The following is a 23,448-nucleotide window of genomic DNA, read 5'->3' on the forward strand; positions in this document are numbered from 1 at the left end:
CTGCACTCCCAGGGACAGGAAGAAATGAACTAGCTCTTGCTTACATACTGACAGATGTCTTGCAGTAAAATGGAGGAACTACAACTCTGATACTGGTCCCAGAGAGGAGGAAACTTACAGACTGCCCTAGACTGGCAATTATGAATGGAACACACATATTCAAGGACAGCTGGGGTCAGAGTGGCTTGAGAGCTCCCAAACAGAGAGGGACCTCGGGGTGCTGATTGACAGCCACCTAAACATGAGCCAGCAGTGTGCCCAGGTGGCCAAGAGGGCCAATGGCATCCTGGCCTGCATTAGGAATAGTGTGGCCAGCAGGAGCAGGGAAGTCATTCTGCCCCTGTACTCAGCACTGGTTAGGCCGCACCTTGAGTACTGTGTCCAGTTCTGGGCCCCTCAGTTTAGGAAGGACATCGAGACACTTGAACGTGTCCAGAGAAGGGCAACAAGGCTGGGGAGAGGCCTCGAGCACAGGCCCTATGAGGAGAGGCTGAGGGAGCTGGGATTGTTTAGTCTGGAGAAGAGGAGGCTCAGGGGTGACCTCATTGCCCTCTACAACTACCTGAAAGGTGGCTGTAGCCAGGAAGGGGTTGGTCTCTTCTCCCAGGCAACCAGCACCAGAACAAGGGGACACAGTCTCAAGCTGTGCCAGGGGAGGTTTAGACTCGAGGTGAGGAGAAAGTTCTTCACCGAGAGAGTCATTTGTCATTGGAATGGGCTGCCCAGGGAGATGGTGGAGTCACCATCCCTGGAGGTGCTCAAGAGATTGGATGTGGCACTTGGTGCCATGGTCTAGTCATGAGCTCTGTGGTGATAGGTTGGACTCGATGATCCCCGAGGTCTCTTCCAACCTTAGTGATGCTGTGGTACTGTGATACACTATTCATAAAGGGTAAGAGCACAAGCAAAAGTCATGTGACAAGTCAGCAATGATGGGGGTTGTAGTGGCTTGACATTTACCACCACATTAACAAAAGCACAGCTCACTCAGTGGGGAAAGCAAATGGAAGCTATATTTACAAACAATAACTACACTCTACAATGGAATGCAACGAATAGGTACAAATATACAGTATTTACAATATTATACAGGTATTTACAATCAGAAAACAGCACAGGAAGTCCCTCTGCAACTTCTGGTATTCCAGAACAGTAGCTCAAAAAAACATCATTGGTTGTTAGTGTTCTTATCTCAAGGTTGTTAGACAAGATCCCTTCCAGAGAAGCAGCCTCAGCAGCTAAAGAAAAGGGAAAGGAATGAAGTAGGATGTGTGAGAGTGCTAGGGGTACCCTTCACACATCTGGCAAATGAAATTAGTTTAGAATAATCTTTTTATTTCTTTTTTACACCCAACTGTGAATTGTTTATATTTCTCCACTCTTCTGCTCGAAAATCTGCAGCTAACTTTTAAAGGTATAGCCTAAAACTGCCTCAGGGGTAAAACCCACAATTGCTTGTCTGAAAATCTCTTTGTAGACAACTTAGAAGCAAGCATGATGGAAGGAGTCTTACTGACCCTGAGTGATTACATACACAGATCTCCATGGTATTAGAATAATAAATAATGAAGGGCTGTATGATTATTGAAGACTTCCAGCTTTTCAGGAAGAGTCTGGGAAACAAGCATCACTAATAACAATAGGAATCAATTGCTCCTGAGGCGATGGGGAGATTAACTGAATTAGTGATCTAATAAGAAATAACACTAATTCCAAATTGTTTTGGCAAGTAGCCATCATCTTGTAGAAGACAGTAATGGAAAATAACCTCCAGTTACACGGACACAAAGGGGATCTGTTTGAATTGGATAGGGAGAAACAAAGGTCAAGTGAAGTGAGGAGCCCTGCTACTAAGATGTGGGTGAGGCTTGTAACTTTCCTAGGCTAATGTTTCTTCATGTGCAACTCTGTCTTTTGTAACAAAGGGGAATAGTTGATTGCACTCCATAATGGTGATGTCGTGGCACTTGCCATGCAAGGCTTGTGATTTACCTAAATGGCTTCTGCTGGTCCAAACTGTTACCTCCTCAACTGCAGCATGCTTTGGTTTTAGGTTCTTTCTACAGAAAAAGGGTAAAACAGTTCCATTTAAAAGTATGCTCTGTTGCTTGGAGGTTGAGTATATTTCATTATGATTTTCCTGATGCCTGATGCCAGACATCATTCCTGATGTCTGCATTTATAGCTCATTTGTCTTCACTGTATACTGAAGTCCTCAAGTCTGTGTGCTTGTTTGGTTCCTTGCCCGAACTATTACCGTCCATCTTTTTGCATGCACCTCTCTAAGGCAAGAGCCGTTTCACTCGAGTCTTGCTACTGCCATCTGAAATCACAAAATCATGGAGTAAAAGCCAGAGTTCTCACCTCTGTGAAAGAGATGAGCAATTGACATAGAGATGCCTTTTTTGTTTGTTTGTTTGTTTGTGGCTTTGTTTGTTTGTTTGTTCTTTTTTCCTTTCAATTTTTGTTTAAAGATTACTGTCAAGTTTCTTTTCTGCAAGGACCAGGGGTTTCCCTGTGCATTTCAAAACACAAAAATGTAGCAGTACTCAAAATCCAGTGATCAGTACAGGAGATCATGCATGGCACTTAAGTGAGTAGCCACATGGTAGTTTTCTGTCACACTCAATCCTGCAGAACTTCCATCTTTCCACTGCAGTGTTAGTGGTCTTAGCTAGAAAACATCTGAACACCCTCTGCTCTGAAAGGGTGATTTTCCTGTGCCAGGCATTGACCAGGGCATAGTCATCACATTGATTCTCATGCCAGCTTAGGATGCAGGAAATGTGAGTCATCCCATCACATACCCCTTTCAGATCTATTGCAACAGCAGGGACTAACTAATTTCTCTAAATAAATATTAAGAAACATACAAGAGACACTTGTCTTCAAAGTCTGCCAGGAGGGCAAGAAAAAATGGCAGTGCACCAGTCCTTATGTTTAAGAATCTAAATGTGTGCCTAAGATTGAAGTTGTGGTCTGAGCCAGGCAAGATGTGGCAAGAGAGCAAACTTCCTTTCACATTTAATAAGACAATGTCCTGCTCATCTCTGCCTGGAGTTCTGTTGTTGAATAAAACATTGCTGTCACCAAAGGAGGGTTCTCCCAAGGGCAGGGCTCTTGAGATAAGTTGATGTGTTGAAGAAGAGAGAAGGCGGCCACAGAACATATGAAGGTCTTTCATCAGTCTGACTCCCCTTATATGTTGCACAGGGTTGTGATCTCTCTTGCATATGACAGATGGCTCCAGGGTTAATATTCCTTTGATGACTTTGTCATGTGGGCTCCTTTTGCAATCAGTGGAAAAAGACAGAGACTTCTGTAGCATGATTTGCATGAGCTCCTTCAGGTATCAACCTGATACAAGACAAGTAGTGTTCTACAGAGCTTAAAAGAGGGAATTATAAAATCCTGTATAGCTTAATGACTGTGAAAAGGGCAAAACTGCTCACTCTGGGTTTTGATGAAAAATGCTGGTGTTGACAAATAAGTTTTTTATATGCCAGGCTCAAACCAAAGAGAAGTAGTTCTCAAAACATGCAGCCAACCATTTTCTCACTGTCAGGGAATACTGTTGATGCCAAAAGTATCTGTGAGTTCAAAACATGACTGGACAAGTGACTAGAAAAAAGAAAAAAAACCCTAGTGCGGTGAAATGCAAAGACAAGCTTGAGCTCAACTCATTTTAGACAGCTTCCATTGCATTCATAAGCATCACACCTGACTCTTGTGACAGCTAGCAGAAAGAGGCAAGAACTGTAGGACACTCAGTAGCTTGTTTTGGACACTTACATTGAGAATGGTGAAGCTGATAGCAAAAGACAAGGCATGGAGGGGGGTCAGTTGAGCTGGTTCCACTGCTCTAGGTTTCTCTCATCACACTATCTCGTAGGGAGGGAGCCTTCTCCAGGTACAGCACTGAGGAGCTACCTCCAGTCCATACCTCTGACATTACTCCTCAGGCTCCTCCCTTTGCTGCTGCATGAGGTCAGATGTGCTCTGTGCATGTGTGCTAGGGAGCAGATCACAAGATGCTGGCTTCTTCAGGTTATAAAAATTGGAATGTCTGTCTGCGTAGGCAGTTCACAGGAAGGGGGTAGAAAGCAAAATTGTGACCAGCCATCATGTGATGTGAAAGCAAGAGGTCTAAGGCCAGGTGATATGGGGCTGATTGCCTCAGGGCAAAAGCTGCCATATGCCTTTGTTTGGCTTTATAAACTTTTAAGTCAGTTATATGAGAATGATACCTGCTGTTCAGGAGCCAGAAGATTCCTCCTTTGCTTTCCACAATGTGCAAGTCTCAGGAAATGTAGTGAGCCAGAACAGTGTGCCCTCCCAAGCCTCATCTCCAAAGGCTGCCCTCCTCTGTGCAGCTTTTCATGCCACAGAAGATGCCTTCTGGAAAGCTCAGCCAAGGAGTTAGAAGTTGGGATCAGTGCAAGTGAAAAAAAAACCAAAAATCTGCTTGATGCTGTGACTAAAGGACAGTACAGAAGTGCTCAGTGCTGTCATGAAGCCTGAAAATTGGTGCCAAAGGATCAGCATGTCTTGGACAAACTATGCACAAATGAAATAGAAGTTCATGCAAGTGTTTGTTAGGGAGGAATAAGGCTTCAGGAAGAGCCATTCAAATTGTGTAAGCTTTACAAACCAGCTTTGTAACAGTTGACAACATACAGGTAAACCCTTCCTACAAATGGTGTCAGTGCAGGGCCCAGGAATGTGTAACTGAAATCAAGGTTGCACTGTACACTGCATAGCTCTCTTTTCAGAAGCCTACCTGGATCACTGCCAGCTTCTCACCTTGTTTGCCAGCCCAGGTTTACCAGGGCTTGACCATTTGTGTTCACAACATAGCAAGTGAAAGGGAACATGACCTGCCCCATTCAGGTTGTCCCTCCTGTTGGAAGAACCAGCCTCGCCCAGATTTTTACTTCTGCTGTCTCCTATACTCCACTTGCCTTCAGATCAGAGAACCCCATCGAGAGAAGGTCTACACCTCTCCAGACAGCGTGGTAGAAATGAAGAGACACGGATAGGAATGACCCGGATCAATTGTCTCTGCATGGTTGCAGAATACCATGCATTTCTCTTGAGCCTACTGCTGTCCTGCTTCACTACCTTATCTGGCACAGTCCCACTGCAGCTCCAGCACCCTTGTGAATCATTAACAGGTCAAGTCCAGCTGTTCCTTTGACAGCTTTTCTTTTCATACAATTTTCTTTCCCAGGTCCCAAATGTTTACCTCAAGCAAGGCACAAACAGGACCCAAAAAGTCTTTATATGAATCTGCATCTGCTGACAATACATTGCCTGCAATGGTAGGCAAATATGGTCTCTCTCTGCACCCCTTGTGGGCAAGCTGGTCCTTCTTGCAGTAGGGGTTCCTGTTTGTTCTTTGCTCTAACACTCCACAGACATCCCTGTTCCTCCTTGTACAGAAAGCAGCCTCTTTTAGAGCTTGCAATAGGACTTACCATCAAAGCACCTCTCAGTGTCCTTTGTAAATTTCCTGGCCTTTCTCACTTACTAGCACTGCCCCTGCAAGGACCTGCCATTGCCATGCTTTGCTGTTGAATGCAGGGTGGAGTTCTCTAAGGCTGGTCAAAGTAGGCAGGCGATGTAGAGCAGTCAAGCTCAGAGCTGTAACATACACAAATGAAAGGGCAGGAGGGAGGAGGCACAGCTATAGGTGAGATCTGAGCACATGTATATATCTAGGAGAGCTAAGCATGAAGGCATAATGCCAGTAAATGCACAGCTGCTGCTGTGCCTGCCTGGAGGATTGTACCATAGCAATGCACCTGTGTGAGGGCAGCTTGGCTTGAACCAGGTCTGGTGGTGCTCCAAGAGGACTTGTTAAGGTGAGCTTTTCAATCATTTCTTGTTATCTGGTGTGAATGCTCTGGTGTTGAGAACTGTATTCACTGTTCATGCTCACCAGCCTGAACTGGGAGATGATTCTTGTAAAACACTGTGAACATATAGGTGCCAGTAAATTGCTGCATGATTCCTTCTGCAGATGGAAGCTGTTGCTCTAGCTTACAGGGTAATTCCTGCTTCTTCAAACTGTCGTCTTAGTGCCTGTTCTTGTTATTTCCCACTAGCTGCAGTTGTGCCATCTGTTCTCCTGACTGAATGAGCAGTTACTTCTAATTTTGCAGAAACTGATCAGGCCACATTGAAGAAGGGTTTGATAAAATTAAGAGCAACCATCAGAGCTATGCCTGCAGCTTCCCTAGCACCAGATCCTCTTTGCTACACTACCGTCACTACAGCAGTGAGGAATCTGTGCAGGTCTGGAGAGCTCCCCCAGGCTCACAGCACTCAGCTATCTGCATAGCGCAAGGTATTTTGTGCCATACTGTCACAGACACTTCCCCTCCAGACATGCACAGGTGCAACAAACCTGTACTCTGGGGACATGCTGCCCATGCTCAAAGTGTGTTTAGTGAATGTGTCTCCTTGGAGCTGCTTGCTACTTTCTGTAGTGCTCTTTCTTTGATGGGATCAAGATTCTTCCAGGCCCCTAAGTGCTTCCGGAAAAGCTTAGAAATCTGTGAATTTTTATAGACACCCCAGCTGCTCAGACAGGCAGATCCCAGTCCTTTGCTTTCTCCTATGTGTGCTGTGAGAGACTCCAACATGATGACACTGGGTTGTCATAATTTTCAGTAGTGTCCATTCTTCATCCATAGTGCCTTGAGAGTCTTCCTTTTCTTTCTGCTCTCAGCCAAAGCCTGGCTCATTTCTCTGTCAACAGACAGGAACCGTGTTGCCTTTTTTTGTTTGGTTGGGGTTTTAAAAATTTTGTTCTGCAGCAGATATTGTCTCAGTCATTCTGGGCTAATCTTTACTCTGCAGCTCTGTGATGGCTTTATACTCCACTGTTGCAATATGAAATTAACTGAATCACTCGTGACTGGATATTTGCTTAAAACATGCTTAAGCTTAAGACCTTGGTTCAGAAACATCCCAGCTGTCACGACTGAGAGGTACAGTAAAAAATAAGGCCATGCAATTGGTATTTCACACACTAGGAAATGTGGGATTGAAACTCTACTGCTCTTTGCTGCTCCTCAATTCCACACACAACTCATTTCAGTCCTTCCCTGCTCTTTGTGGGATGGACTGGTCAGGGGAACATTCATAACTACTTCTTGTGTAAGAATGAAGACGCTGTTGAGTCTGTGGCCTCATGTGAGACCATTTCTATCAAGACCAGTAACAGGGATGGTCTACATACTCTGTAAAATGTCTAAAACATTCATCTGTCCCACTCAGATTTGATTCAAGATAAAAGTTACACCCTTGCTTCCCAAAAGAATCTGGATTCATTCTCTCAGACTGTTTACACACAGGTTTCCAGAGAAATAATTACTTCTGTGGCTTTAAATCTGCCTGAATATCTTAATGGCAATGTTCATGTCTTCTCAACAGAGTTTTCACTCAAGTGTTTCTGGCTATAGTCCAGAAACTCTGTCAGGACAATATTGATGGTGCCGGATGGAAGCGATATCATCGAAGTTCATTTGGAAGCCAGGGCTTTTGGTAAACACTGCTGTATTCATTTTAGAGAAGGAAGCTGATACATGACCTATTTTTACAACAGCCTTTGTTTGCAGCGTTTCCTATGCTTGGTCCAAATGGCAATCTCATGAGCTTCTTGTCAGATCTAACACTATAGTCCATTTGTATAACAAAAAACCCCAGCAAGCTTCTTCTCCAAGAGACCAGAAGCATGTGGTCCCTTGCTAAATGCATGACCCCATGCATGCTTGTAAGACACTATTAAAATAAATTTCATATTGTGATGGCACTTACTGGCAACAACCAGGCTTGGTTGGGCTGAGTGTTGCCCTATTTCTGAGAACTTATGATTTCTGCCTTAATAAACCCTAACCTCCAAACCAATGCAGAGCAGGTAGATTAGGTAAACAAGCCAATTTATGCTTATATGCTGGAGGGAAAGATGACTACTGTTCCTAGCTGGTTAACAGCAGTGACTGTAACTGGAAGACTAAACTTCAGTGGTACAGGAACTGAAATTATGGGAGGAGGCATATCTGTGCACATTAGTCTGAATGTTTTGCTGCAGAGGGAAATTGAGGTAGGGCATATGGAAATTAAGGAAGGGAAATTTTGCCTGGGAACATTGATGCATTACCATGATAAACATGATAATCATGGTAAGCACATAGTGGGGAAGCAGCATCTGCATTGTGGCCAGCTGGAGCTCTGCTGCTTTAGTAGAGGGAGGCTCCTCTGCATGGGCATAGCTGCCTGGATTCAGTGCAGTCGTGGGCTGCATAAAAGCAGCACCTAAAGCTGCTGAGGACCTAGGCGCCAGCGCTGCTCTGTCCAGGATGACTTCCATCTTGCCATTCAGCCCTGAAAATCCTGCTCTCCCTATCCTATCTAGCTGTGGAAGCACCTGGAAAAAACGACCGTGACTGAGAGCCCATAAGGTTGTTTAATTTTATCTTACCTTGGGAAATGTAAAACAGTTGCACTGTCCAGAGTGGCCTATCTTCACTGCAGCACAGATAAACTGCCAGCCTGGCACATGGTGACGGAGGAGAAAACCATACTGTGGACTTCTGTGTTATATAAGGAGCTGGTCCCCTAGGGCAACCAGTAGTTCATGTACCCACCTATATACAAGGCACAGCCAGGCATGGCTTGGGGAGGAGAGCCCACAAAAGAGAAGCAGTTGGCAGAGCATGCCAATTAAGTGAATCCTTTCTGCCTCAGATCCTATCCCTGATGGTGTACTTCCTGCAAATTCCTGTGCCAGGCAGTACTCAGGTTATGAATTTGCCCTAGGCAGAACAATGGACATGTACTCTAAATACATATTTGTGTGTACCAACTTATTTCAATACACTGAAATAACTCTTAAACTTTGATAAAAGTGCAGACAAGCTTTCCAGTGATCTTCTAAGACTGCACTATAATGGCTTCTTGATCAACAGTAGTGTTGTTAAAGAAAGCTTTCATCCCTGCACTATTTATGTCCACTGCAAAGAGACCTTCTCCTACAGTTGTCACAGTACCACTGGTAGTATGGCAGCTTTTGAAAACCCTGAGCCTGCAGAGGAACTGGCAGGAGCCTGATGCACCACCTCCTCTTTCATCATGATCCTGTGATGCTGTACTTTGTCTTTGCAGGTCGCATACAGCCATGAAGTCTAGAAATGTGCAAATGCTCTTGATTCTGGCAGTTTTGTCCTTCCTTCTGATCCACTTCCATTTCCCACGCTGCAGCAACAATGCCCCCACAGAAAGAAAACGCTCTCCAGTTCACATTCTCATTCTCTCCTCCTGGCGGTCGGGATCATCCTTCACTGGACAAATCTTCAGCCAGCACCCCGGTGTCTTCTACCTGATGGAGCCTGCATGGCACGTGTGGGTTAAGATGTACCAGAACAGGGCCAGTGTCTTACACATGGCAGTGAGGGACCTAGTCAGGTCGGTCTTTCTGTGTGACATGTCTGTGTTTGATGCTTACATGTCTAGCAAGAAGAAAAAGTCTGATTTATTTCAGTGGGAGACAAGCCGAGCCTTGTGCTCCCCCCCTGCCTGTGATACATTCAGTCGCAGTGACATAATCCCTGCAGGCAACTGCAAAATCATCTGTAGCAAGTATCCATTCAGCAAGGTGGAGGAAGCTTGTAAAACCTACAGCCATATCGTCATCAAGGAGGTTAGATTCTTCAACCTGAAAGTTCTCTACCCGCTTCTCACTGATCCATCCCTAAACCTCAAAATCATTCACCTGGTCCGCGATCCTCGGGCTGTGTTCAGGTCCCGAGAGAATGCAAGGGCAGACCTGGCACATGACAGTAACATTGTTGCAGGGATAGGGGGCGCAAAGGGAGAAAAGGGGCTTTACAATGCAATGGAAGTAATCTGCAAAAGCCAGGTTGAGATTTACAAGACAGGCAGGCAGGCCATTTACAGCTTCCTGAAAGACCGCTACTTGCTGGTTCGCTATGAAGACATTGTCAGAGACCCGCTAGCAAGGGCTGCTCAGATGTACAGGTTTGCAGAACTCCATTTCACACCAAAACTTCAGAAGTGGTTGCACAACATCACCCATGGGAAGGGGCAAGGCACACAGACCTTTCAAACTGGCTCCAGAGATGCCCTGGGTGTATCCCAGGCCTGGAGGAAGACCCTTCCCTTTGAGAAAATAGAAAAAGTACAGAATATGTGCAAGGATGCGATGGACTTACTGGGTTACCGGCTTCTTCAGTCAGAAGAAGAGCAAAAAAATATGTCACTGGATCTTTTGTTTGCCCAGAACTCCACAGAGTAACAAACCCTGCAAGCTGAAAAAGCTGCTCTCTGCATCTGCTCTCTGAATGTTGCAGAGTGGTGAACTGTTCACTACAACAGAAGAGGATGGAGGTGCATGCACACGTGTAAGAGTGTGTTCATGGGTAAGGAACACAAGAACTCCATCTGCACTCATGAGAGCTTCCTCAGCAGCACCAGGTCACTCTCCAAGGCCCCTGGAGGCTCAACCACAATGCAGGCTGAGGTGATACAAGTGTTTTCCAAATGAAGTCCATGCTTTATGCGAAAGAGGAAGTATGTGTAGGTTGGAGCAAAGAGAATGGCAAAGGAGCAGTATCAGCTATTAGAGCTCAAACTCTTCACAGACTGAATCTAAATACTAGTGAAACCACATGCAGCAGTTGCGTGGCAAAGGAAGAGGAGATACAAATTAGAAGCTGAATAAAGAGAATGTTATTGCTATGCTGTCACCTGGGATACATAATGCCAGAAGAGACACAAGGATCACTACACATTTGTTTCTGGAAAGATCCTTTTTCAAAATGGCTGTTTTCAAGCCCAGTTTTCCTTTTGCTCCATTGCTGTGACTGGGCAATGTTGGGGAAATGTGTTCACTTACTGTTGTGATGAGAAAAGTGGAATAAACCAGCTATAGCTGAAAACAAAGGCTCCCGAGTCCCTGGCACTTATGGACATAGTTCAGTGTTGACCCTTCAGGGCTGGGTGGAAGGTTGGACTAAATGGTCTTTTGAGGTTTTTTTCCAAGCAGATGTATTCTGTGATTCTGTGATTTTAATTCAGTATTACAAATAAGAATCAAATACAAAATAGGCTTTTATTTCTGAAACTTCAGAATGTTGCATGACGTTTTCCATCACATTTGCATCACTGAAATGACTTAAGTTCCTGCCACAGTTCTAGATCTAGATTCTCCTCTGCTTTGCTAACTCTTCCTAAATGCTACCCACAGGGTCCAAATTTTGCTATCGATTTGTTTCTGACATGTTCATCATCTCTTTGCAACTTCAGATCATGCCCTTCTCATTCCAGTGTTGCTCTGGGGAGGAATGCTCATATTAAACCTGGCAGAAGGGTATTTGGTGCCCTCTATAGTAAAATGAGTGTCAGTTGCAGAGCTAGACCTCATCTGTGTGTCATTAAAAAGTTGCACAATCTTCTTACAAACAGAAACATGCTGCTGAATTTTAAAATGCTTCAGGCAGTTAACAGAAAGAGGAAAGTTCTTTGCTGCTTCGAGCTACAGGAAGAGTATTCCTGACACTCCCTGATAGTTCAGGGACCCCACAGGGAAATGGAAAATGCATATGTAAAGGTTCTCAGTGTTAAGACGTCTGCATGGTTCTGCAAAGATAAAAACACTTTAGAATAGAATAGAATAAACCAGGTTGGAAGAGACCTTCAAAATCATCGTGTCCAACCTATCATCCAACACCACCTAATCAACTAAACCATGGAACCAAGCATCCTGTCAAGCCTTGCCCTGAACACCCCCAGTGACAGCGACTCCACCACCTCCTTGGGCAGCCCATTCCAATGGGCGATCACTCTCTGTGTGTAAAACTTCCTCCTAGCCTCCAGCCTAAACCTCCCCTGGCATAGCCTGAGACTGTGTCCTCTTGTTCTGGTACTGGTTGCCTGGGAGAAGAGACTCACAAGCTTACATTGCACATCTAACTGTGCTGAAAAGGACAAACTCACTCAGTGTCACTCAAAATTGTAAAAAGACACAAGCCACCTTAACACCTGATCTTTTTATGTTGTGGCCATTTAATCTATTCTAGCTCTCCTGAAATCTACAACAGTTTTAGCTAAATAGGACCACTGAATTAGGAGGTTGTGGATCTGCTGAAACACACACACCACCCAAACTGCAATGGGAAGCTAGGGCTGCATGAAGTGACAACTCTCCTGTTCATGAACCTAGGCACTTTGAAATACAGCCGATTTTAAGATTACCACATCACAAACAGGTGAGCCTGCCTGCCTCTCCCCAACACAGAAGTGACCCAAAAATAACACACAAACTCTGGGTTGAGAGAAAAAGCTTTACTGGGTAAATTGGGTAATAATAATACAATGCACAACTCCCTTAGCTTAGCCTGTTTTCGGGGGGGAGAAGGGGGAAAGGCAGCACAAAGCAGAAAAAAATCAGGACCTAGCCAACTGTGACCCGTTGCCAGGCTGGAAAATACTGAGTTTTTCAGATTGTGGCTGTTCGTTAGCAAGGGTGTTCCCTCTCAAACATGGCAGGTGAGAGATACTTAAACTCTGAGCACTCTTCCTTACCTTGTATCTCATACCTCACACATGATCCTGGAAGTCTAACTTTTCCAGCTAGACTGTATGGTCTGCTACAAGTGTTACTTTGTGACTTGTCAGGCTGTAGAGATGCAAGCTGGAGGACACCTATTCATTATTTTTGAAATCATGAAGCAAGATGGTGATGTTACTAAACAAACTCTGCAAGATTAGTGCTGGAGAATATATGCTGCCAGTAGCAACAAAAACTTAAGATGCCTGTTTATTGTATCAAATATTACAAATAAAAATCAAATACAAAACAGGTATTTTATAAATATTTACAAGTATTTCTGAAACTTCAAAATGCTGCATGACATTTTCCATCACATTTGCATCTCTGAAATGACTTTCAGTTCTTGCCACAGCTCTAGAGTCTCCTCTGCTTTGCTATCTAACTTTTCCTAAATGCCACCCGCTTTGCTACATTTTCAGCTCCAAATTTTGTTATCAATTTGTTTCTGACATGTTCATCATCTCTTTGCAACTCCAAATCATCCTCTCTGCTCCACACAGGGTACCCATCCAAGCGCTGTCCTGTCTGCAGAAAGTATGAAGTAGCTTCCACGTCACCAGTGTTTTTCAGAAAGGCCTGTGTAACAGTGTGCAGGTCCATGCTGAACTTCTTCATGAAGTACTGCATAGTTTTTACTGCTTCTTCTACCACACTGGAAGAAGAGCAAGTGCTTGTTGGTCCTTGTAACTGAGTGTCAGGGAGAACCCACTCCTGCAATCCAGTTTGCAAGCCAGATGCTGTTTCTTCTGGGTACTTTCCTTCTCCAACTTCTGTAGAAAGTTCTTGTGAAATGTTTGAAGTGTCACTTCCTGACTAAAATGAAGAGAAGTGGAATCATCAATCAGATGTGGTATTTTCTGGCAAGCTTTTTTATCACCACTACCCAACCACCTTCCACTGTGGAAGTACAGTGCCAGTGCAGTTTTTGGTGGGACAACTGTGACATTCATTTCAGAAAATTAACTTGGACAGGAGATCAATCTAAGAAAACATCGCAGCGAGGCACCATTCATCACAAGGCACACAGTTCACACCTCACATGAAGCACCCACTTAGCAGAAGGGAAGCCGTAGCGCTGTCACTTAAGAAGTTAATAGCGAATTACTGTTGTGTCACATTGCGACAACCAGAACTAGAAGCAGCGGCAGCAGCCACTCTACTCCCCTGCTAGCCCAGAGGCTCACCTCCGCGCCATCGAACTCCTGATTCGCTGCCTCGAAAACACCCGTGCTTTGTGCGGGCTCCTCCATCTGCTGGGGCCCTGCGGAAACACGAGGGCATCGAGTGCCGGGCCGCAGCGGGTGCGCGGTCACCCCCCCGCCCACCAACCTCCCCTCTTCCCCGCCGCCAAGTCCGGCCGGCCGCCCCCAGCTCACCCCCGAGCAGCGGCCGCAGGTGCCGTAGGTAGCGGTCGCGCATGGCTTGCCAGCTGTGCTCTGTCAGCCCCGCCCGCTCCAGCTCCTGCCAGAGCGCCCGGCCGCACACCCGCGCCTTAGCGCGGCCGCGCACAGCCCGCAGCAGCGCGGTGTCCTCCGCCTTCGTGAAGGCCCGGCGCCCGCGCGACGAGATCACGACGAGAGGCCTGCTCGGCGTGGCGGGCAGCCGGAAGGACTCTAGGGGCAGCCGCTGCTTGCGCTCCACGCACGCTGTCACGTACTCGGTGGAGACCGCACCGGCTGGCGCGGCCTCCCCGGGCTGCGCCAGAAGCACAGCTCCCGGCTCCTGTACGCGGCACAACCGCCCGCCGCCCGCCAGCACCAGCGGTGCCAGGCGCAGCTTGGCCAGCCCCGGCCGCACGTAGAACCTCATGGGGCTGCCATCGTCCTGCAGGAACAGTGATCGCGAGCACGCCCCAGCCGCGTCCAGGAGCCCCGGCCCCGCCATTGTCGGGCTGCGCGCGCAGGCGCGGGCCTGCCGGAAGAGCCGGCTAGCGGCGAGAAGATGGCGGCGGTGGCAGGGCGTGCGTGTGAAGCAGCGGAGACTGAGTCGCACCTCAGCAAAAAGTGAGGGAGGCTGGGCGGGCAGGTAGAGCCAGGCAGCGCCGGGCTGGGGAGGCGAGGCAAAGCAAAACAAAACAAGGCGAGGCGAATGTTCGGCTGACCTGGTGTGCGTCTCTGCCATGCTGAGCCCTGCTGCTGCGCGGCTCCGCGGCTGGGCCTGGAGGGTCGCGCCTGCGCTCCGATGGCACCAGGCACTTCATGACCAAAGCAGGTCCGTGCTTTGCGGTCTGGCTGGGCCCGTCTCTTCATGAAGTCCTGGTCGTCAGGGTCGGGAGCTGCGGGAGGCCGGTCCGGGCCGTGAAGGCGGCTCGGGAACTCTTAAGTAGCGCCTAACTTCTTGCAGTGAGAACTTGCCTTACTCCGCTTGGGTGCTGCATGGTGTTGCTAGGCTCTTATGTGTGAAATGGTCATCGGAAAAGGCCTTGGGCACATAGGCACGCATCATCAAGGACGTTTTATATAACGCTTAAGTCAGTTTTAACTTGTTCTGGATATTTGTATTGTATATATGAGCTAAAACAGTTCAGCGAAGAAAATGCTTGAACTTAAGAATTATTTTGACTTCTGGGCAGGGTTATTTATCCAGTGAGGTTTTGTCAGAATCCTGTCAAGTGTTTCCTTGTAGAAGTGTCAGAGTACCTGTTGCATCTGGTTTCCTTCTCTTTTATAGTGAGCTGAAGAGACGTTTAAAGGCTGAGAGAAAAATAGCCGAAAAAGAGGCAAAGCAGAAAGAGCAAAATGAAAAGAATTCAAATAAACCATCCTTGACTTCTGACTCTGAGAATAACATTGGTGCTGATGAGGAAATCTTGGACCCCAATGTGAGCATCTGTCCTCATGCTTTATTAGTATTCTGAAACTAACTTTTAATTTATATTTGATGTACATTCAAGAGGATCTAAATGGTTAAGAGAAGAGCAACCTACATATTCCTACATAAGTGCAGCTGTTTTAATTTACAATCTGCAAAATAGTTTCAATTTCTAACAAATTGTTTTGGTTTTGTTTGTTTCTGGTTACAGCAATACTACAAGATTCGAAGTCATGCAATCCAGCAGCTGAAAGGCACTAATGAAGATCCCTATCCCCACAAATTTAATGTGGACTTATCACTCTCAGACTTTATAGAAAAGTACAGTCACCTGCAGCCAGGAGATCACCTGACAGACATTACAGTGAGAGTGGCAGGTAAGGACTTAATCTGGGATACAGAAAGATGGTCTGCTGTTTTACTAAGAGAAGTCTTAGCTGCTTTTAGTTATGGGGTGGTCTCTTTGAATTAAGCTGATCCTTCATTACTTGGTCTCGAAGTCCATAGCTGACTATTCAGGACATGTCCTTTCGGAATGAGTAGACCCATACAACATCCCATAGAGCTACAAGATGATACCTGCTCCAAAACCCAAAGTTCATGTGATATTTGGTGTACTGGTATTAATTTTGAGACTTGACTTGTTTCTCTTTCACAAGTAGTGATCAGTTCAGAGCTGATAATTCTTTGTCCTAGTGATAATACTGAGGGTTTTGCCCCTGTACCCTTTCTGCTGGTGACTCTTGCTGATGTCCTGCATACTTTGATCTTTAGGTCGAATCCATGCAAAGCGTGCCTCTGGAGGGAAGCTGATTTTCTATGATCTCCGTGGTGAAGGTGTCAAATTACAGGTCATGGCAAATTCCAGGTAAGTAGAGGTATTCCTAGTAGCATTCTAAACTTAACTGCATTCTGGAGCCTAGAGGGCTGTAGTTGAGCATTCTATTTCTTCATCTTCTTAGTCAATTAATCTGTATGTTGGCTTAGGCAGTATTTTGCTTAGGATGTTGTGGTTGGCTTCCCTCATGGAAGAATCCTTTTTTAAAAGCATTTGGTCTGGGGGAAGACTTGCAGGACAGTTTAGAATGTTGAATTTTAATCAAACTTACCTGCATTGGTTTTGTATCTGCAGGCTCTACAAATCTGAGGAAGACTATTTCCGTATTAACAACAAGCTGCGTCGTGGGGACATTATTGGTGTAGAGGGGAATCCTGGGAAAACAAAGAAAGGGGAACTGAGTATTATTCCATATGAAATAACTCTCTTGTCTCCATGCCTGCACATGTTGCCTCATCTTCATTTTGGCCTCAAAGATAAGGTACTTGTCATGCCTGTCACTCCTGGAGGCAATTTGGCACATAAGTCTGAATGGATGATTTTTTTTAATCTGCTGATGGTGTCAGTCAACAAAGGAACATCTGTTTTGTTTGGAGATTTTTTTCTTCCTTTGGTAGCACAGTTTGTGTAGTGTGTCCTGAAGATATTTGTTCTTTTCAGGAAACTAGGTATCGTCAGAGATACTTGGATTTAATTCTTAATGATTATGTGAGGCAGAAATTTATAACCCGTGCAAAGATCATTACATACCTTCGAAGCTTTCTAGATGAGTTGGGCTTCCTTGAGGTAAGACTTCAGTATTTATTTCTCTGCATACTGAACGTTTAGAACTCTTCAGCTTCAAGGATGTTTTATGTTTGGGCTTATGTGCAAAGTATTTACAGAAGTAAGAATAATTACCTCAGCATTATGTGTTTTATCAGTTTAATGTAGAGGGAGCCATTCCTTTCCTCTCAAAGTTAAGACTATTACTCAGTTGGTTTAGGCTGTGACTCGTGAAACTTCTGTGAAGGTAGTACTTCAAACTACTGCTGCCTCTTCCCTATTTCAATAAATTAAGGTGAAAATAACATCTTTAAAATGGTGTTTTGCCTCTGGAGGTAACTGCAGGTTTTTCAGTAAGTAAAATTGGTTTTATCTTAAGCTCTGTTGGGGAGTAGCATATGAGAAAATGAAACTAGCTCTGCTCTCTCTTACATCCAGATTCTTGGTTCTACTTTACAGTTAACAAAAGGTTGGAACTTAATGTGATTTATTTGCAACTGTTTTAGCAACTGAATATGTAGTCTCCTCTGGACCTGCTCCAACAGGTCTGTGTTCTTCAAGCTTGTACTGGGGATTTCAGAGCTGAATGCAGTGCTCTGGGTGAGGCCTCAGGAATGTTGAACAGAGAGTGAGGGTTACCACCTTCCACCTGCTAGCCACAATTATTTTAATGCAGCCCAGGATATAGTTGGTTGCTGGGCTGCTCTCCATCCATTCACCCTCCAGGTTGAACTGGAGATTGGGGATTGACCTGACCAGCTTTCACCTGGCCTTGTTGAACTTCATTATCTGAAATGCAGAGATAATTATGTGACAATCCTACAGCCCACTTGGCTTCCATAACCTGAATCCAGGAGATTAGCATTTGTAATAAATAACAGTGGTTGTTGGTAGCATTGAAGACCTGTTCTTTAGTTCAGAATTTTTCTCATATACTGGAAGGTCAAATAATGAAATACAGAGTTTTTTTATTAGAGCTAGCTGTGGTTTGTTTGCTTGATCTGCAGAGTTCAGCTTTGGAGACAGATTAAAGCAAGGCATTGAGGTAGGAGCCTGGAAATATGACACTGTTCAATTAATATTTGTATTGTTACCATTTTACAGATTGAAACTCCTATGATGAATATAATACCAGGTGGAGCTGTGGCAAAACCTTTTATCACATACCACAATGATCTGGATATGAATTTATATATGAGAATTGCTCCTGAGCTTTACCACAAGGTAAAATACAAGGCCTTTAGGGCTAAGCCTATATTGTCCAGAGTCTTGTGATCTTGCTCCAAAAAAATGTAGCTGAAGCAAAGACTGTTCTTGAAGAAATGTAGACACGTTGGATTGGAGGAAACAAAATTCATCATGAATGAGATATGTGAGGTTGTGTTGCAGTTGTGTGTGTGTGTTAGTTCTTGTGGAAAAGTTAAGTGTCTTAACTAGAATTTTCTTTTGCTCAGATGTTGGTGGTTGGTGGCATGGACAGAGTATATGAAATTGGGCGTCAGTTCCGGAATGAGGGAATCGATTTAACTCACAACCCTGAGTTCACAACTTGTGAGTTCTACATGGCTTATGCAGACTACCATGACTTGATGGAAATTACAGAGAAGTTGCTTTCAGGTGATGTATACAAAATTAATGAAAAAAAGAGTAAGCCTCTCTGGAAGAGTTGTGTATTATGTGGCATATTCCTAAACTTGAGGTTCCTTTTGTAGGGATGGTGAAACATATTACTGGAAGTTACAAGATCACTTACCATCCAGATGGCCAGGATGGAGAAGCCTATGAGATAGATTTTACCCCTCCCTTCCGGCGAATTAGCATGGTGCATGATCTGGAAAAGATCTTAGGAGTGAAATTTCCATCAACTGAGTGTTTTGAAACTGAAGGTCAGATGATCAATATGAATGTCCTATGATTCTTCATTAACAGAAAAAATGCAAAAGGTCTTGGAGTTCTCAGTTTGTGTTCCGTCAGCATGGGATTGGCCTGTTACCTGAGAGTCCAAAAAGAAGCCTTTGTGCTTTGCACTCTTTGGTAGGATCTGACCCTTCTGCCTCTTTGTTGAGTGTAATTGATGGCTGTGTATTCAAGAGGCATGATCTGGGGAGTTCTTGATCTCTCGAAGAGACACAGCTTTTTATTTCTTCTGTCTTTTGTGCAGTGTTGTGCCTGTGTTCATAGGTTAGGAATAGCATTATTTGTCATTCTAAATTATGTATGTTTATTTTACTCCTGGAATCCAGAGCTGTTACTCACACTTTGTAGTGATTTTTCCCTATATTTCCCCCCTCCCCCAGGTGATTATGTCCAGCAGTTGTGTGGGGTTGTGCTTAATTGTTGTCAAGTTTCTGAACTATAAAGTAACTTACATTTTGGTGTAACGTTATTTTAAAACAAATTACTACTTTTGCAGTTTCACATTTAAGCTCATGTTTTCCTTGAGGTGTACCATTAAGATCTTAAAAATCACTCTGATGTGTTGAAGTATGCAGGAAGGAAAAAAAATATGGTTATCTAGGTAGCTTTTCTAACTTTTGTCTACAACAATTTCAGAAACTCGCAAATTCTTTGATGACCTTTGTGCAGAGAGAAATGTTGAGTGTCCACCTCCCAGAACAACAGCCAGGCTTCTTGACAAAGTAAGTCAAGGTGTTTTTATAACCCTAATGTCTTTTGAGGATATGCCTGTATCCAAAGGAGTCTCTTCAGAACCAAAGTTTAACTGTATCAGGGAAAACTCACTGAACTACACTTCAGCTATTCCTGTATCACAGTGAGAAAACTTGCTGTGTCAAAATGTTTTGGTTTGGTTTTTTTTTTTATGTTGTCTACACCAAAATGTAGTTTACAGATGCCTGCATTGGAGGATTTTAGTTGAATACCTGGTCTCTTGTGATTAAAGCAGTTCTGCCACTTTTCTGTGAGATCTGTGTATTCATATGTTCCTTACCAAACTGGTAGGCTTACCATATAGTTTTATCACATGTATTTCAAATATTCCTAACCCAAAATACTGCCTGATAGCAGTTTCTCTTCAGATTTTCACATTCACCTTCATTGTAATGTCCAAGTTGATGTAAGTTGTTGGGTTTTTTATATACAGCCTTTACAATATCCTTTTTTTTTACCTAAATAGGACATGGACTCTCTGTTAATAAGGGCATTAGTATGGTCAGGATTATTACTAGTTGGGAAATCCCAGTTTTATATTACATTCTTCAGTAGTGAATAGAAGGAAGGCAGGATGTTTGCAGAAGGCCCCACTAGGAAAGTGAAACTGCACTCTACATAATGGTTTTGCTTTTGTTTTCCCAGTTAGTCGGTGAATTCTTGGAAGTCACATGTATCAACCCTACATTCATCTGTGATCACCCACAAGTCATGAGTCCTCTAGCCAAATGGTAAGAGAAACAATTAATGTGTAATAATTAAACCCTCCTCTACTTCCTTGGGTGTGTGGGGGAAATCATAAAAAAAGTCGTATATGCCAAAATAGAGATTTTAATGTTCGTAGATCTAATACCAGCCAAGACAGATGTTGGTTCCTGAGCCGAAAGCCATCATCCAGGGAAGAGGTGTGCTGATGCTTAGTAGTTTGAAGTTTGGACAGCGGTTGCCCCTAAGCATGGGCAATCCTTGTGAAGTAATCTGTGTGCCCTTTGTTTCTGCAAAGAAGTTTATTTTAAGGTATGGTTGTTTTGCCTTCTTGACATAGGCATCGCTCTTACCCGGGGCTCACAGAACGCTTTGAACTTTTTGTAATGAAGAAGGAAGTGTGCAATGCATACACAGAACTTAACGATCCCATCCGGCAGCGACAGCTCTTTGAGGAACAGGCCAAGGTATGGTGTTTGATAGTGAATCAATGGTATAGGCACATAAGCAAAGAATGTTCCCTATCTCTATTCCAAATGTCTTTAGTCCCTACTGCTTAAAAGGGACATTCACTACTTGGAGTGAATGTTTCTCGCTTAAGGGAAAGCTTGTTTTCTTTTAGAGACCAGGTCCAAGCACTGCTGTTGATTTAGTTTTCCCTAGTGCAACTTTGTATTGAAACATCTTCCCTCTTACTCTGCCTGAAGTACTAAACTGACAAGAAGCAAATGTACAAAGTATTTCTCTGTCTGTCTCAGGTTGAAAGTTATTTTTCCCCAGTCAAGCTTTTATGTAGTCATACAAGATTATACTTCCAGGTTCTTAAATTAATTTTCATGGCTGGTTAGAGTTTGAATAGTAAGAAATAGCCCAACTTCCTGATCTATTTTTAAATTGGCTCACTGCTGCAGACTGGAAATTATTAGGGCCTACAAATTTATTGTAGTAGTTTTCTATAGACAAGCCTTAGAAAGGAGTGACCAAAATTGCTTTTGTTGTTCAGTGGGGTACACACATCCATCAACGCATGCGTGCCCATGCCTGATTGAGGTCAGATGTTGGGGTCTGCACCAATTTCCTGCTCTTTCTAATGGATCACAGTGTCTGAGAGGATTAAACTGTTTTCAAAACTAGGAAAGCTGACTTATGTTAACTAACTTTGATAGTTCCAAAATTGTCATCCAGAATGAATCTAACGTTACAGATTTTCTCACCTTTGGTCCGTTGTATTTATGTTTGCTGCAGTTGAGTATGCCCAAACTTTTCAGGCATATGATTATATGTATTGAATAAAAATTTGCCTAAAAATTCAATATTAAGGTGGAGATTGAGATGGAAGGATGGTAGTTTGCATTTCAAGATTTTAGGCTCGGGTGGTAAAGTTTACTTTGGAGAAGACTGCTAAAGTGTTTGTGGAACCTGTGAACAAAGATGTTTACTGTGTTTTAACACATGCTTGGCATTTTCTAAACATGAATAGGGTTAGCTAATTTGTGTTTTGGCACTTGGAGGCTGGCAGGGTCAGATGTATTAGTTACCATCTCAGTGTAGTGTTACTTTGTTCTACTTGAAAAAAACAGTCCCTGAACATTATTTCATGAAGCAGCTACTGACAATTGAAACAATTATTGGTTGCTTCTGCAAACTAGTATTAAAGATTGCAAGCAGTAAAAGAACCTCAGAAGCCTTTGAGAGCAGTTTGGTCCACTGTCATCTGCTGCCCTATGGTCCTGGAGATGCTTTGATTGAAGGGCCTTTGCCTTGAAAAGGAAACTTACAGATCAGGAAGGAGTGGGGCCTAGAGCTATTTGTATAGGGCTTTGGTTTCATTGGCTGCTACAAATTCCAATATTCCTCTTTTTCGGGTAGGAGTTGGCAGATGTGGTACTATCTAACTCCGTACAATCCACCTTTTACCATGCAATTTTGTCATCTAGGCAAAAGCTGCAGGTGATGATGAAGCCATGTTTATTGATGAAAACTTCTGTACTGCACTGGAGTATGGCCTTCCTCCTACAGCTGGCTGGGGCATGGGAATTGATCGCCTCACCATGTTCCTTACGGACTCCAATAACATCAAGGTAAATGTGAGAGATGGCAGTGTCTGCTGCTGCCTTTGTCAGAGAACAGGACTGAGATTCTGCAAAGCAGGCCATAAACAAACACCAGGCAGTGTAGCCATTCAGGATTCATTAATAAGAATTAAAGAACTTCACTACAGAAAAGTGCTCCTTTGGTGCACATGCTTACAAACCTCTGCAGAGCCTGCAGCGCTAGTGTGGCTGTGCCTGAGCACGGCGGTGTGCTTGTGTTACGCTGTACACGGCCGCACTGGGCAGCTGGCTCCGCGGTGCGGGGGAGCCGGGGAGAGTCAAGGGAGGGCTACTAGCACAGGACTTGCCCAGTGGGTCTTGCTCCCCGGGCCCGGGGGCACGATGGGGTGGCCCTGGCTGCGCTGACGGTACTCCGTTTCGCAGGAGGTGCTTCTCTTCCCTGCCATGAAACCAGAGGACAACAAGAAGGAGGTGCAGCCTGACCAGCCTGGCGAAGGCACTTCTGTATGAATCCCGGCCTGTTCCGTTAATAAAGACACTGTTTTCAGCCGCCTGTCTCCGTGTCTGTGTGTGCGCCTGCGCAGGCGCTGGCCCGCCTCCTCCCCGGGCTGGCGCTCCCGGCGGGCCCCGCGCACGGGGTAGCGGCTGCGCGGCACGGGTCTGGAGAGCCTGGGCCCTGGCAGCGCGGCCTCCCTAGGACCGTCGTACTGTTACTTTGCAGGGTAGGGTCTTGGTCCCCAAGTGCTACACCGGCTCGCTCGGGCGCTGGAACTCCGCGCTCCCCGGTCGGTGGGGCAGAGCGGGGGCCTGGAGGCATCGGAACGAGTGGTGCCGTTCCTCCGGCGATGTGAAGCTGGGACCACATGGGGGCGGCGGTGTTGGTGCACGCCGCTGCGGAACAGGAACCTTGGGAGTACATCAGCTCCACCTGCTGCTGAACTCGGGGTTCTGTCATTGCTTTTTATTCC

The 23,448-nt window shown here is 44.8% G+C and overlaps 3 protein-coding genes across 4 annotated transcripts; 2 read left to right on the forward strand and 1 right to left on the reverse strand.

Annotated features, from left to right (window-relative positions):
- Window positions 1-9,177: 9,177 nt before the first annotated feature.
- Window positions 9,178-10,325, forward strand: CHST4 (carbohydrate sulfotransferase 4). The gene has a single exon (XM_009908935.2). The coding sequence runs from the start codon at window positions 9,185-9,187 to the stop codon at window positions 10,319-10,321; it is 1,137 nt and encodes a 378-aa protein (XP_009907237.2). The 5' UTR covers window positions 9,178-9,184; the 3' UTR covers window positions 10,322-10,325.
- Window positions 10,326-12,993: 2,668 nt separating this feature from the next.
- On the reverse strand, window positions 12,994-14,521 carry TERF2IP (TERF2 interacting protein). Its single transcript, XM_054169982.1, has 3 exons — window positions 14,014-14,521; window positions 13,822-13,898; window positions 12,994-13,450 (listed from the first exon to the last, which is right to left on the reverse strand). The coding sequence occupies exons 1-3, from the start codon at window positions 14,519-14,521 to the stop codon at window positions 13,016-13,018; spliced, it is 1,020 nt and encodes a 339-aa protein (XP_054025957.1). The 3' UTR covers window positions 12,994-13,015.
- Window positions 14,522-14,532: 11 nt separating this feature from the next.
- On the forward strand, window positions 14,533-23,014 carry KARS1 (lysyl-tRNA synthetase 1). Of its 2 annotated transcripts, none has more exons than XM_009908933.2 (14): window positions 14,533-14,640; window positions 15,308-15,458; window positions 15,660-15,825; window positions 16,223-16,316; window positions 16,581-16,767; window positions 16,947-17,072; window positions 18,156-18,275; window positions 18,506-18,668; window positions 18,764-18,937; window positions 19,605-19,690; window positions 20,367-20,452; window positions 20,767-20,893; window positions 22,364-22,507; window positions 22,904-23,014. In XM_009908933.2, exons 1-14 carry the CDS (start codon window positions 14,579-14,581, stop codon window positions 22,988-22,990), a joined length of 1,773 nt encoding a protein of 590 aa, XP_009907235.1. In that variant the 5' UTR covers window positions 14,533-14,578; the 3' UTR covers window positions 22,991-23,014. The 2 variants fall into 2 exon arrangements, with proteins under 2 accessions (XP_009907235.1, XP_054026041.1); XM_054170066.1 differs by lacking the exon at window positions 14,533-14,640 and adding an exon at window positions 14,668-14,848.
- Window positions 23,015-23,448: the final 434 nt, after the last annotated feature.

This window comes from Dryobates pubescens, chromosome 19 (genome assembly GCF_014839835.1).
Source record: "Dryobates pubescens isolate bDryPub1 chromosome 19, bDryPub1.pri, whole genome shotgun sequence".
Lineage (NCBI taxonomy): Eukaryota > Metazoa > Chordata > Aves > Piciformes > Picidae > Dryobates > Dryobates pubescens.